The sequence below is a fragment of the Neofelis nebulosa genome, chromosome 9 (assembly GCF_028018385.1).
Source record: "Neofelis nebulosa isolate mNeoNeb1 chromosome 9, mNeoNeb1.pri, whole genome shotgun sequence".
NCBI classification, from domain to species: domain Eukaryota; kingdom Metazoa; phylum Chordata; class Mammalia; order Carnivora; family Felidae; genus Neofelis; species Neofelis nebulosa.
Window position 1 is genome coordinate 119242935 of NC_080790.1, and position 13248 is coordinate 119256182.

Genomic DNA, 13248 nt, shown 5'->3' on the forward strand with positions numbered 1-13248 from the left:
TGGTAGTTGGTATCTGTTTTTTTTATAAACAAGGGGCTTGACTAACACATCCCCATATAAATCCACTGTATTTACTGTTATCCCAAAAATGGCTGTTCTATTGTGGAACAAAGTACATCAAATGTCTGAAAACAAAAAAAGACCCTTACAGCATTGTTATTACTTAAACTAGGATTATGATTTTTAAAACTAAAATAAGAAGCAAAGTAAACTTGACAGCTTTCAAAACTATCCTGTTCATTGGGATTCTGTTGTAAAGAAAACATTATTCCAAAAAGCACATGAAAAGAAACTCCACATCACTGGCCATCAGGGAAAATACAAGATACCATTTCATGCCTACTAGAATGCCATAATAAAAAAGACAAATAATAACAAGTATTGGCAAGGGTAGTGGTAAAACGGAACCCTCAAGCTCTGCTGGTGGGAATGTAAACTCGTGCACTTTGGAAAACAATCTTGACAGTTTCTCAAAAGGTTAAACATAGAATTCCCATATGATCCAACAATTCCATTCATACATATACACCACCCCCCAAATGAATATGTCTCCAAAAGTTGTACACAACTGTTCATAGCAGCATTATTCATAATAGCCAAAAGGTACAAAGAACTCAAGTATCCATCAACTAATAAGTGGATAAACACAATGTGATATATCCATGCAATGTAAATACTATTCAGACATAAAAAGGAATGAAGTGCTGATACATGCCAAGGGCTAGGAGGAGGGAGAAGAAGGAAGTTGTTGTTTAATTGTTACAGAGTTTCAATTTGGGAAACTGAAAAAGTTCTGGAGATGGATAGTGGTGATGGTTGCACAATGTAAATGTATTTAATGCCACCGAACTATATTCACTTAAAATTGGTTACGTGGTAAATTTTGTTATGTAGATTTTACCACACACACACACACACACACACACACACACACACCCCCTAAAACAAATATAGAGTAGGGATGGTAAACATGGGGCATACGTCCCAATAGCAGCACACTACTGAATTTTACTGGCACTCAAAAAATAAAAAAGAAATTATTGTGTAAAAAGTTAACATCATCAATGTTCCAATTAAAATTATGAAAAAAAAATTTTCATGAACTAAATATTCATTCAGGTTCTATTATAACATGAAAATAATGAATGAATGTCATCTTGATTTAAATCGCAAGTTATTGAAAAACTTGTGAAAAATGTGGAAAAATTACTTCTCAATACTTAATACAGTAAGATGCAGACAAAATAAAAATTCAAATTATATAACAGTAACTATTTTTTAATATTACACTTAATAGCCAAATAAATTTTTAGTTGGAACTCATTTTAAGTTGAAAGTTGCTTTGGTTAAGTTTTTTCACAAACTGAGGTTGAATATATAAATACAGTTCAAAACAAACATACTAATATTTGTGGGTGGATGCATATGTAATACAGCATGGACTTGGGAGGCTCCGCCACTTACTAGGGGTATAACCTTTGGGAAGTAATTTAAGTTCTTGGTGACTTGGTTTCCTTATCTGTAAAATGAGATTCATTTCATGGGATTAACTGTGAGGATTAACTGAATAAAAAAATACAAACCCTTAGTATATAGTAAGTGCCTACCATACAGGTAATTTCTCAATAAAAATTTTCTAGTTTTACATGTACATCTAGAATCTACATTTGCACAGTATTTTGCAGTATGATTTATGAGCAATATTTGATGAAAATAATCAGGGGCACCTGGGTGACTCAGTTGGTTAAATGTCTGACTCTCGGCTTTGGCTCAGGTCATGATCTCATGGTTCGTGGGACCAAGCCCCATGTAGGGCTCTGTGCTGACAGCGCAGAGCCTACTTGGGATTCTCTTCCCCATGACCAAAATAAATAAACATTAAAAAAAAAAAAAGATTTAATCATTTAAAATTATCCTTAAAGTTCAAATTGTGAAAATAGCCCAAATTACTATAAATCAATGTAAATAATAACATCACTTGTAATTCTTTTTTATTTGTCTGAACATGATGAAGCTGGTCTATGCTCTTTTAGTAGTTCAGAATCTGACACCTGAAAAAATTTATATCAGGGGCACCTGGGTGGCTCAGTTGGTTGAGTGCCCGACTTTGGCTCAGGTCATGATCTCAAGTTTGGTTGGTTCAAGCCCCACACTGGGCTTTGTGCTGACAGGCTTTGCCTGCTTTGAATTCTCTATCTCCCTCTCTCTCTGCCCCTCCCCTGCTCACTCTCTCTCAAAAATAAACATTAAAAAAAATTTTTTTTTAATTTCTATCAATCTACATTAAAAAAACTAGTACCTTTTGACCCTTCACTACATTTTTAGAAATTTAGCGGAAATACATTTTCACAATGATGTTCAGCTGTGTATTACCACAAAGAACTGGATACAACCTAAATGGTCATTGATAAGGGGTTGGCTAACTATATGAAACATCCTTACACCCTAAATCCTAGAGTAAGGAAGAGCTACTTATGGTGATATGGAAGGATTACCAGAATATTAAGAAAAGCAACTGCAAAATAATACATATAGTAGGATCGCATTTATGTTTTAAAAAACAACCAAAACACTAAAAAACAGGCTTTTTTTTTCTGTTTAATAATTTATTAACAGTAAATTGTTTAAGTGGTTAATTCTGGGGAATGAGGAAAAAAAACAAAGAGGTATCTTTACATTTTTAAACCTTCTGTATTATTTGAAAATTTGTGAACCTTTTAAAAAATGATGGTAAAAGTATACATAACAGAAAACTTACCATTTTAACCATTTTTAAGTGTACATTAAGTACCTTCCCAACGTGCAACCATCACCACCATACATCTCCAGAATGTTTTCATTATTTGAAATTTTTACCATATACTTATACTGCTCTAAATTTTAAGTTCTTTTTGGTTCAGTTTCCCCAATAACCTAATATTCTAAATATTTAAAAATTTTTATATGGTCAATAATGAGAAACACTGATAGAAAAGTCAGATTATTTTATATTACAATGAAGAGGGATATTCTGCTCAATTAAAAAAATTATGTGAATTCAATCTTTTTTTTTTTAATTTTTTTTTTTTTCAACGTTTTTTATTTATTTTTGGGACAGAGAGAGACAGAGCATGAACGGGGGAGGGGCAGAGAGAGAGGGAGACACAGAATCGGAAACAGGCTCCAGGCTCCGAGCCATCAGCCCAGAGCCTGACGCAGGGCTCGAACTCACGGACCGCGAGATCGTGACCTGGCTGAAGTCGGACGCCTAACCGACTGCGCCACCCAGGCGCCCCTATGTGAATTCAATCTTAATTATACTTTCATTTTATTTTTATCACTAATGACAAAAATTGATACCTATTAAAGTTTTAAAAACTGCCTTCAGGGAAAAATTTTGTCTTTAATGCACTATTTTTCCACTTACGAAAACTAAAATTGTTCTGAGAAAAAAAAAATTTTGGTTTTTAATTTAGCATGAATTGAAACCTAATTGCTCTCCCTGGATAGGTCTTTCAAAGTTTGTTTCTCTTCCATGCTGGAAACCCATGACAGCAAATAGACAACAACCTCAAGTAGTCTTGTCATGGGTAGAAAATCCCAGAAACTGAGAACACTACCACCTATATCTGGTTCACTCCATTTCTTTTGTTTTGTATCCAGGCAAATAGTTCCACATGATTAATACTAGAGCAAGTAAAAGCTATAGCTAAGACCTTCTGATTGCTTACCTGTTGCAAGGTAAAAAATATTAACTATACAGTAGAAAAACAAGACAACACCTTTAGCAGATAATCAAAATTAACATCACCAAAGAGAAGCAGGTGGATATCGTGCCTCCAGATGTAATATAGTGAAGACACAAAACTACTTATGTAGTTTTCTATCTGGGGATATGTAACTTGCTTCTAAGTATAAGAAAATATGAGACAAATCCAAAATGAGGAGTAATCCATTAAAAAGGAGGAGGTAATTGGGGTGCCTGGGTGGCTCCAGTTGGTTAAGCATCTAACTTCAGCTCAGGTCATGATCTCATAGCTCATGAGTTTGAGACCCACAACGGGCTCTGTGCTGACAGCTCCAAGCCTGGAGCCTACTCAGACCCTATGTCTCCCTCTCTCTATGCCCCTCCCCTACTAGCACTTTGTCTTTCTCTCTCTCAAAAATAAACATTAAAAAAAAATTTTTTTTTAAAGTGGGGGGTAAGGTGGTTGTGGACTATATTCTTGCTGTGGAAATATTCCTGATTAAAGGAAACTAAACTGACATGATAAGTGAATGTAATAACTGATCCTAGATTGGAAATTGTTCTTTTAAAAAGCTGCTATAAAGACCATTATTGGATCAACTAATAAAACTAGAATAGAGATAATAGATTAAATTATTGTATCAATGTTAACTTTGCTAAAGTTGGTAATTGTTGTAGTTATCTAAGTTTATACACTGAACTATTTAGGGACAAAGGGCTATAATGTACGTTACTTACTTTGAAATAGTTGAGGAAAAACTATTTGAGAAAGATCAAATGACAAAGCAAATGGAGTAAAATGTCAATAGGTGAATTTGGGTCAAGGGTATCTGGGTGTTCTTTCTACTTTCCTTATTTTTGCAACTTTTCTGAAAGCTTGAAATTGTCTCCAAATTTAAAAAAATTAATAAAAAAAGCTACAGATAAAAAAGATTTAGTACAGAGACCTCTGAAGTCAGAATTTGAGGAAAAGGGGCAATGGAATAATGTGAGAATTGGAAAAGGAGACCTATAGGATAACAAACTTAAAATGGAATAGAGTTAAACAGAAATTAAATTCTAAAGCTAAATTTAGGACTTATAAAACAGTGTTTGAAAAATCAAAGTGCTTTACCTTAATTTAGCTGAACGTAGTATTCTGGTAAGTGAAACACAATTTCCTTCCATGATACCCTTCCCAACAGTAGGAATAATGCTTTTGCGGCATGCAACATATAACGAACATGCCAACCAGTGTATAACTTCTCCCTGGCAGGCAAAAGACAAACAGTAAAATGGATGTATTATGTTAAAATGCTTGAATTCTAGAACCAAAAAAAGATCTTGGAATTGTCTGATCTTACATTATATATATAACAGGCCAAAGTGATGAAGATATTTGCCCAAGGTCACGAAGCTTAGTTTTGCAGTAATGGGTATAAAACTCCTTACATCAGTCCTGTGTAAGATGCTAAATCAGCATTAGTCTAAAAACAGATCTTTCATCTACACCCCAAATCTAATATTATACAAAGAGTTCTCTTAAAATTTCTCAGCACTGGCTTTCTCAATTTTAGAACACCAGTGAGTCATGGCCTTGAAGATGCTTAAGTTCCTTTCCACCATGTTAATTTTATGTTTCTTCTTTAACCAGTTTGGCAGAGAAAGGAAAGTACTGAGTAGAAAGATGGCCAGGGAGACACATAAAAAGTTCATATCTATCTCAAGCAACATAAAGGAGACTGTCATTTTTGTTAGGTAAAAATTTGGGGAATTATTTACCTAATCTTTAAAAAAATTTTTTATTTTAGAGAGAAAGAGAGAGCATGAGCAGGGGAGTGGGGTAGAGGGAGAGAAGGAGGGCGAGAGGGAGGAGGAGGGAGAGGAGGAGGAAAGGAGAGAGGGAGGAGAAGGGAGAATCTGAAGATGTTCCACGCTCAGTGAAGAGCCTGACAAAGGGCTTGAAGCCACAACCCTGGGATCACAACCTGAGCCGAAATCAAGAGTCAGATGTTCAACTGACTCAGCCACCCGAGCACCCATATTTACCCAATCTTTAAAATAGTAATTTAGCCTATTTTAGCAGATATCTCAATTTATAATGCTATAAAAAAGATGACATTTGGTAATTCAACACTTAATTGTCTGCTTTAGACTTGAGATATCTCCCAAGTTAGAATCACTTTTTTATTATTAATGTTTACCTACTTTTGAGAGAGAGAGAGAGAGACAGAGACAGAGACAGAGACAGAGCCCGAATGGGAGAGGGGCAGAGACAGGGAGACACAGAATCCGAAGCAGGCTCCAGGCTCTGCACTGTCAGCACAGAGCCTAATGAAGGGCTTGAACCCATGAACCACGAGATCATGACTCAAGCCAAAGTCAGATGCTCAACCAACTGAGCCACCCAGGCATCCCTATTATTTTTTGTGAAGTTTATTTATTTTGGGAGAGAGAGAGTATGCATGCCAGTGGGGGAGGGGCAGAGAGAGGGAGAGAGAATCCCAAGCAGGCTTTGCATTATCACAGAGCCTGACATAGGGCTTGATCCTACAAACAGTGTAAAATCATGATCTGAGCCAAGATCAAGAGTCAGACATTCGACTAAGTCACCCAGGTGCCCCTTAAAATCACTTTATAAGTTTACTACTGAACTATATATGGATTTTAAGGTTTAAGAATTAGACACAATACAGCACAACATATTACTGTTCCTATTTACTATTCTACAGATCCTCTTTAAGACCAGATTCTAGAAGGATAAAAACATGGAAAGATTTCTTGTAGTAATCCAAAAGGGGTGGGCAGAAATGGGGTGGGCACCAATAGAGTTAAAGCCCAGTGTTACTACCTTAAAGTAGTGAGAAATCTTGGGGCGCCTGGGTGGCGCAGTCGGTTAAGCGTCCGACTTCAGCCAGGTCATGATCTCGCGGTCCGTGAGTTCGAGCCCCGCGTCGGGCTCTGGGCTGATGGCTCGGAGCCTGGAGCCTGTTTCCGATTCTGTGTCTCCCTCTCTCTCTGCCCCTCCCCCGTTCATGCTTTGTCTCTCTCTGTCCCAAAAATAAATAAAAAACGTTGAAGTAGTGAGAAATCTTATTTGCTCAAAGTATTAAATGAGGCAGTAAGCTTAAGTTTGGATAATTTTAGAAGCCTTGATTAACCAATTATTTGGGAATAGCATCCAAGTATTACAAGAGCCACTGGAGGGGCAGCTGGGTAGCTCAGTCGGTGAAGCATCCGACTTCATCTCAGGTCATGATCTTGTGCTTTGTGGGTTTGAGCCCCACATTGGGCTATGTGCTGACAGCTCAGAGCCTAAAGCCTGCTTCAGATTCTGTGTCTCCCCCTCTCTCTGCCCCTCCCCCAGTCGCGCATGCTCTCTCTCTCTTAAAAATAAACGTAAAAAAAAAAAAAGAGCCATTCGATACAGGTTACTAGATGAAAACACCATAGAGATAAAGAAAATAAGTACTGAAATTTTTGCTTCTTTTTCCTAAAAAAAAAAAAAGAAAAAAGTCATCTTTATTATTTATTCTGATGCTAGACCTTAGAAATGCAATGATGGTTTCTGACCTCATTGAATTACAAATTTAGAGTTAAGAAAAGGAACAGAAAACCATGATCTATAATTGATGAGACATGCTGTAAGAATCGAAGATAAAGTGTGAGAGACTATAGCATAATAACTGATGTTAAGTGGAGGTCAGAGAAGGATTCACAGAGGGAGACACCAAAATGTAAGAGGGAAAGGCAAGGGAGAAATGTAAGCAGGAAGTTGTCAGGCATACTGACAGGCAGGAAGCTGGGGACAGGGCTTCTTAACAACAGAGGGGCACCCGGGTGACTCAATTGGTTAAGTGTCTGACTTAGGCTCAGGTCATGATCTCGAAGTTCACGTGTTCCAGCCCCACATCTCAGTCCCTCCAGCCCCACATCTTCAGAACCTCTGTCCCTCTCTCTCTGCCCCTCCCCCGCTTGCGTGCATGATCTCTCTCTTAAAAATTTTTTTTTAAAGATTGCCTTATAAAAACCAGTAGATCTATGAAAATACCTACTCTAAGAGTCTTTCACCGAAAACAAATAAAAGAGAAAAAAAAGGAGGGGCGGCTGGGTGGCTAAGTTGGTTGAGTGTCCAACTCTTGCTTCTGGGTGCAGGTCATGATCTCATGGTTGGTGGGATAGAGCCTGACTCCGGCTCTGCGCTCTAAGTGTGGAGCCTGCTTGGGATTCTCTCTCTGCCCCTCCCTGCTCGTGCTCTCTCTCAAATAGATAAGTTAATTTAAAAAATAAAAGAAGAGGAAGAATATAAAAGACTCTGGACAGAATAAATCCTCACCAAATCTTAATTCACAGATCTGTGCTCTCTAAATCAAACATTCAAGATGTCCTGATTAACTTCCCCTAACTGGAGATTTAGTTCTCCAATTTGCCTGTTGGTGAGTGGGAAAAGTTTCCAGGCAGAGGGTGTGGCGTGAAGAAAGTACACAAGTGGGAAGAAACTTGGCATGTTCAAGAATCTGAAAGAGGTGTCCAGTTTAATGCCCTGACCAGTTTGCACAGTAAATGCTTATTCAGCGACAGACCAAAAGTGGACTTGGGATGTCGGAAACACTTTCTTGGGCTTTTAGAAATTAGTTTGTTTTCACTGAGCGGCCATAATTCATAATCTCCCTTTCTTATTCCTCCTTCAGCTTTCCAGTCATGCCACTCATGGATGCAGGTCACTGTCCTTTATCCAGTCTATAATAGTCCTACCGTAGAGACATACGAAGAGTGTCTCTTAGGTATTTTTCCCTCATATACAGACACACATACTCAATTTCAAATATCCAACTATATGCTTCTGAACCCACCCATTAATTATTTCACTGGGTGGTGAGTCGGTGGAGCACTGTGTGTGTGTGTGTGTCTAGACCCCTTGGATCATGAAACAAAACCTCTGAATTTAAATATAATGAAATACATTCCGCCGCAACGCCATCTCTACACTGCATTCCTTGTCTGGATTCCTATAATAATTAACAGAACGACCCTGAGGAAGACCCTTCTCTGGGCCTTGATATTATTACCTGGAAAGCAGGTATAATTCGGCCCTGCCATATTCACAGGGCGGTGGGGGAGGACTCAATGCAAGAATGGTTGGGAAGAATCTAATGATGGTTTATACTTCTTTTATCCAGAACCAGGCCCTGTGCTAAGCATCAGGATACGGACACAGGAGCAAGCTGGGGCTGAGAGCCGTTCTTCAAAGCGAGCACCCCACACCTCCGCCCGGACGAGGCCAAAGGGTGGGGGCCAAAGCTTAAGCCCTTTCGTGGAATGGCGATCCCAGGTCGGGTTCCCAGGGTCGTGGTGAGAACTAAGTGAGATAACAGATTTAAAGAGCTGGGCAGTGGTGTAGCATTAACTTCACTTTAGCTTTTACCATTATGGCATTTGGTTTTTTAACAGATTTACGGGCACTATCACGACGTCTGCGGCGCTCGACGGGGCGGAGGGAAGCTGGTCTGGAGTCTAGGGGACCCCCGAGTGACGTGTGACCCTCCGCTCCTCTTCCGGACTTCGGTTTCCCGCCTCAGAAAGAAAACGGATAGATTGGTCTACACCCGCCCTTCCAGCTTCGCACTCCTCTGCTCCCGGCTGGGCAGCGACCCTTCCCGGCGGGGAAACTCCCACCGCCCCACAGGGTGGGGTAGGGGCGGGGCGAGGGTGGGGCCTGGCAGGGGTCTGGTCCGGCCGCCCCACCTGCCGCCGCTCACCTCTAGGCTGTAGTTGCCCCGGATGGCGGTGAAGTCGTCCAGGGCTTCGGCCGCGCTCCCCTCGTCCAGGTTCAGCTCCTGGCACAGAGCCTGCAGCGCCTCTCCGGCGGCGGCAAGCACCGCCGCCCCCTCAGCGTGGGGCTCGTCCTCGAACATGCCCTCAGGCCCTGCGGGCGGCGCAGCCACGGCCCCCCGGCTCCTTTCTCGTTTTCTGGGCGCGCTACCCACAACCCCCTGCGCCAAAGCGCGCGAAAGTCGGTGACTTTAGCACGACGTCTCTCCGACAGTATGCATCCGCGTTTCCCCTCAAAAAAGTCCGTTTCTCCTCCAGGGCACCCAGTGGCCTCTCTCTGGAGATGTGTGATAAGAAGATGGATCTCAATTCCTGGGGAAAAAAACAAAAACAAAAAACACCCTGGGCGTGGTCTTTGTCGGGCTGCGAGGGGCACAGCCAGCGCAGCAAGTTGTTGCGGAGGGATCGGCAGCCGCGCGCAGAGGCTGCTGGGAATTGTAGTCCATATCCTGCCTTGACGGCCGCGGAGCTGTCCGGGTCTCGGCTGCTCTTCGGCTTCGACGGAGCTGTCTCTTGTGAGGTGGTCTCCTCGGTCGTCTTCGGGAGAAGCCTCCTCTGTACCACTAACCCATGGGCGTGTGTTTTCCACTGCCTCGCCAAACTTCGTCTCAGACTTGCCCCTTGATAAGAGACCGAGGCACGAACTGAAAAAAGTGGTCTCGTGACAGCGGGAGGCCTCGGGATTCCTGTCTCCAGCGGCCAGTGAGTGGTCTGTTGAATGACTGAAGGGCTGGAGAGGCAGGGATGTCAGGGAACTACTCCTTGTCTCTTCTCGGTTGCTAAACCAGGCTAGAACTGGGCTGAGAGAATTGCAGTAATCAATGACCCTGGGAACTGTCCTAGTCAAGACAGTCATTCCAGGCTTAGAAATGGCCTGAGCATAAGCCTTAAGGCACGGAACGGGTCTCCACGCTGCCCCTTCTGCTCCACCAAAACCCCTTCTGCAGGAAGAGCCAGAGTGATCCAGAGCATGTCACTCTACTCAAAATCTTTCAAAGATTCCTCTTGCCCTTAAAATAGTATCCAAATTCCTTGTGATGTGGCCTCACCTCATTGCCCCCGCAGGAGTATATAATAAGGTGCAGCCTAACTGCTTTGTTTTGGAACCTTGAAAATGCCATGCTGTCAAGCTAGTTCTTGCCTCAAGGCCTTTCTCACATGCTGTTCAAAGAGCCCCAAATACTCAACGCCAGGTCTTTGCTAGTCTGGCTCCTCCTCCTGGTTCAAGTTCAACTAAACGTAAACTTCTCAGGCCATTCCTGAGCACTGTATGTAAAATAGCTGACCCTCCAGCCAATACTCCTTTTCATTGTCTTATAGTACCATATCACAATTGACATTATCTTGTTTATTCACTGGCTCTTCCTACTAAAATGTGACTTGAATGAAAGCAGGGGCCTTTTTTTTTTTTTTTTTTTCCCCCATGTTCACAGTATTACAATGTTTAGATTAGTGCCTGGCTCATAGTACTTGAAAAATTACAAAATGTCCATTGATGCTTGGGTGAGGGAAGGAGTCACCAGAGATGAAAATGGAAGACAAGTCAAGGTAGGTTGCAAAGGACTTCATAAGCCCCACCGAAAGCCTAGACATTGTCAGTGTGTTTTTCAAATGTTTATTTATTTTGAGACAGAGAGTGGGAGGGAAAGAATCCCAAGCAGGCTCCGTGCTGCCAGCGCAGAGCCTGACTCGAGGCTCAAACTCACAAAACTGTGAGATCATGACCTCAGCCGAGATCAAGAGTCAGACGCTTAGCCAACTGAGCCACCAGGCGCCCCATCGGTGGTGGGTTTTAATGAAAGGAGGTAAGGAGTGATCCATATATGTTCTGAGAACGTCCCTCTGGCTACAGTGGGACACAGATTGGATGGGGTAGAGACCAGAGGTATGGAGATGGCAGGGGGCTGGGCCAGCATTGGAAGGAGCCAGTCTGAAGAGAAGTCGCTGCCTCAGAACTGAATGGGACACTGCTAAAGAGGGTGAAAGGGCGGGCCTATGCCGGCTGACTCCATCTTGTTCTGTGTCCTTCACCTTGACCACACCTCCTCCCCTTGAGTAACGACCCCCCCCCACCTGCCTAACAGGACTCGGACCCTTCCCCAGCCAATCGGCTGAGGCCACAGCCGTTACCTCACCAACTGCCCCTGGGCCCCAATAAAACCTTTGTCCTTTTGAAACTCCATCTCTCTCCCTGGTATCTCACCGCTGCGTTGGTGCAGGTAAGGGATTGAGCTTGAGCTAGCTCGAATAAAGGCTCTTTTGCTTTTATATCGGACTCGGCTCCCTGGCGGTATTTGGGGCTCATGAATTCTGGGCATAACAAGGGAAGTCCCCCCCAAACAGAAGTTTCCATCTAGGCCAAGAGGGTGAAAGGTGATGCGGTTTCCTGGAATGGGAGTGCAAGCAGAAGGATGAGCTCAGTCGCAGAGCAGCTGTGTTTGGGATGCTTGCAGGAAGTTTAAGAGGAGGCTGTTGGAACCTGGAAGGTAGCCCCTTTCTCCTCTCTCCTGACAATTTCTCAGTCTTCTATACTATCCACACATGCAGAGGGTTGGGATTTGGGAACCAGCTGCAAGCCAGGTCTCAAAGGAGAAAAACTCAAACTCCTCTTACCCCTCAAACTCAAAATCAAACTGAAACACCCATGTGGTACTTCCAACTCTCTCCTTCCTTCTAGAAGCTACTACTGCAGCTGACTTTAGGACCATCTCATTATCTCTGGAGGGAATGTTGGCACATAGTGTCTGCACAGAGAATCTCCTCCCATTGGTTTTTATTTACTTAGAGGGCTGGTATGGGTGGTTGAGGGGAGGTCTATCTCCAGTGCCAAGGGGTGTGTCAGTAAAGAAATGTCAGGATTAGTGGAGCTAATGGGTGAAATTCATCTTGTAGTGGCTCATTTGTTTTCTGATTAACTTATGCTTATTGAGGAGAGAGCTACAGGAGTGGGGACAGCCCGGATATGAGGAATTGGGAATATTCAGGCAATTCCTGATGCTAACGGAGCAGGTAGGGGGTGTGTTGGCATGAGAAGAGATTCCAGGGTAGAACCTTTAGGAACACCTACATTTCAGAGATGGGCAGAATTTGAGGAATGAATGAATTAAACTTCTAAACAGGTATAAAAATAAAGGAGTGGTATCTCAGAGGCCAGGAAAGAAGTATTCCATAGAGGCCAACACCGCAGAGAATTAAAATAGAATTCAAAGAAGACCTCATATCTTATCATTCATATGTTTTTTGTGACCTTTGCCAGAGCAGTTTTCTTTGGCACGGTGAGAGTGGAAGCCAGAATACTGTGGCTGAGGGGCTAAAGGGAGGAAGGTCAGAAAGTTGGAAGTAGGAAATAAAAGCTTCTAAGAAGTTTTGTGGTGGAGAGGCAAAAGGAAGGGAATTTTCTAGGATAGGGGAAACACAAGTATGTGAATAATCAGCAACAGGGGCAGGCAGAGAGAGACTGAAGATAAAGAGATCATTGATTTAGCCAGGCCCTGGAAAAGCTGGCCAACCCAAGAATCCAGAGCCTGGGTTTTTTTCTAGGTAGCTCTTGTCTGCAAGGTTATCACCTTACATCTAGATTAAGCAGAACTGCTAGGTGCTCTGCTGAGTGCAAAGTTGGGCAACATGCAGTAGGGAGTTGAGAGTGGTAAAGGTTTGTTTGGAACAACTGTTGAGAAATATCACTTGGTCTGTCAAATGCACACACATTG

General features: G+C 42.2%; 2 protein-coding genes and 1 long non-coding RNA gene across 7 annotated transcripts in view; 1 reads left to right on the forward strand and 2 right to left on the reverse strand.

Annotated features, from left to right (window-relative positions):
- The window catches only part of RBL1 (RB transcriptional corepressor like 1), a 66502-nt gene extending 56871 nt beyond the window's left edge, over window positions 1-9631 (reverse strand). For 4 of the 5 annotated variants that reach the window (XM_058685529.1, XM_058685530.1, XM_058685528.1 and 1 more), the window contains exons 1-2: window positions 9466-9631; window positions 4842-4975 (exon numbers count right to left, since the gene is read on the reverse strand). In XM_058685529.1, coding sequence (XP_058541512.1) covers window positions 4842-4975; window positions 9466-9621 — 290 coding nt within the window. In that variant the 5' untranslated portion in view covers window positions 9622-9631. The remainder of the gene's footprint in view (window positions 1-4841; window positions 4976-9465) is intronic. The other variant, XM_058685531.1, reaches the window with a different exon arrangement.
- The window catches only part of MANBAL (mannosidase beta like), a 298459-nt gene that overhangs the window by 92591 nt on the left and 192620 nt on the right, over window positions 1-13248 (forward strand). The gene's annotated exons all lie outside the window — the stretch shown is intronic.
- LOC131485729 (uncharacterized) lies at window positions 6156-7029 on the reverse strand. Its single transcript, XR_009248980.1, has 2 exons — window positions 6781-7029; window positions 6156-6557 (listed from the first exon to the last, which is right to left on the reverse strand). It is a non-coding gene; the product is annotated as an uncharacterized LOC131485729 (long non-coding RNA).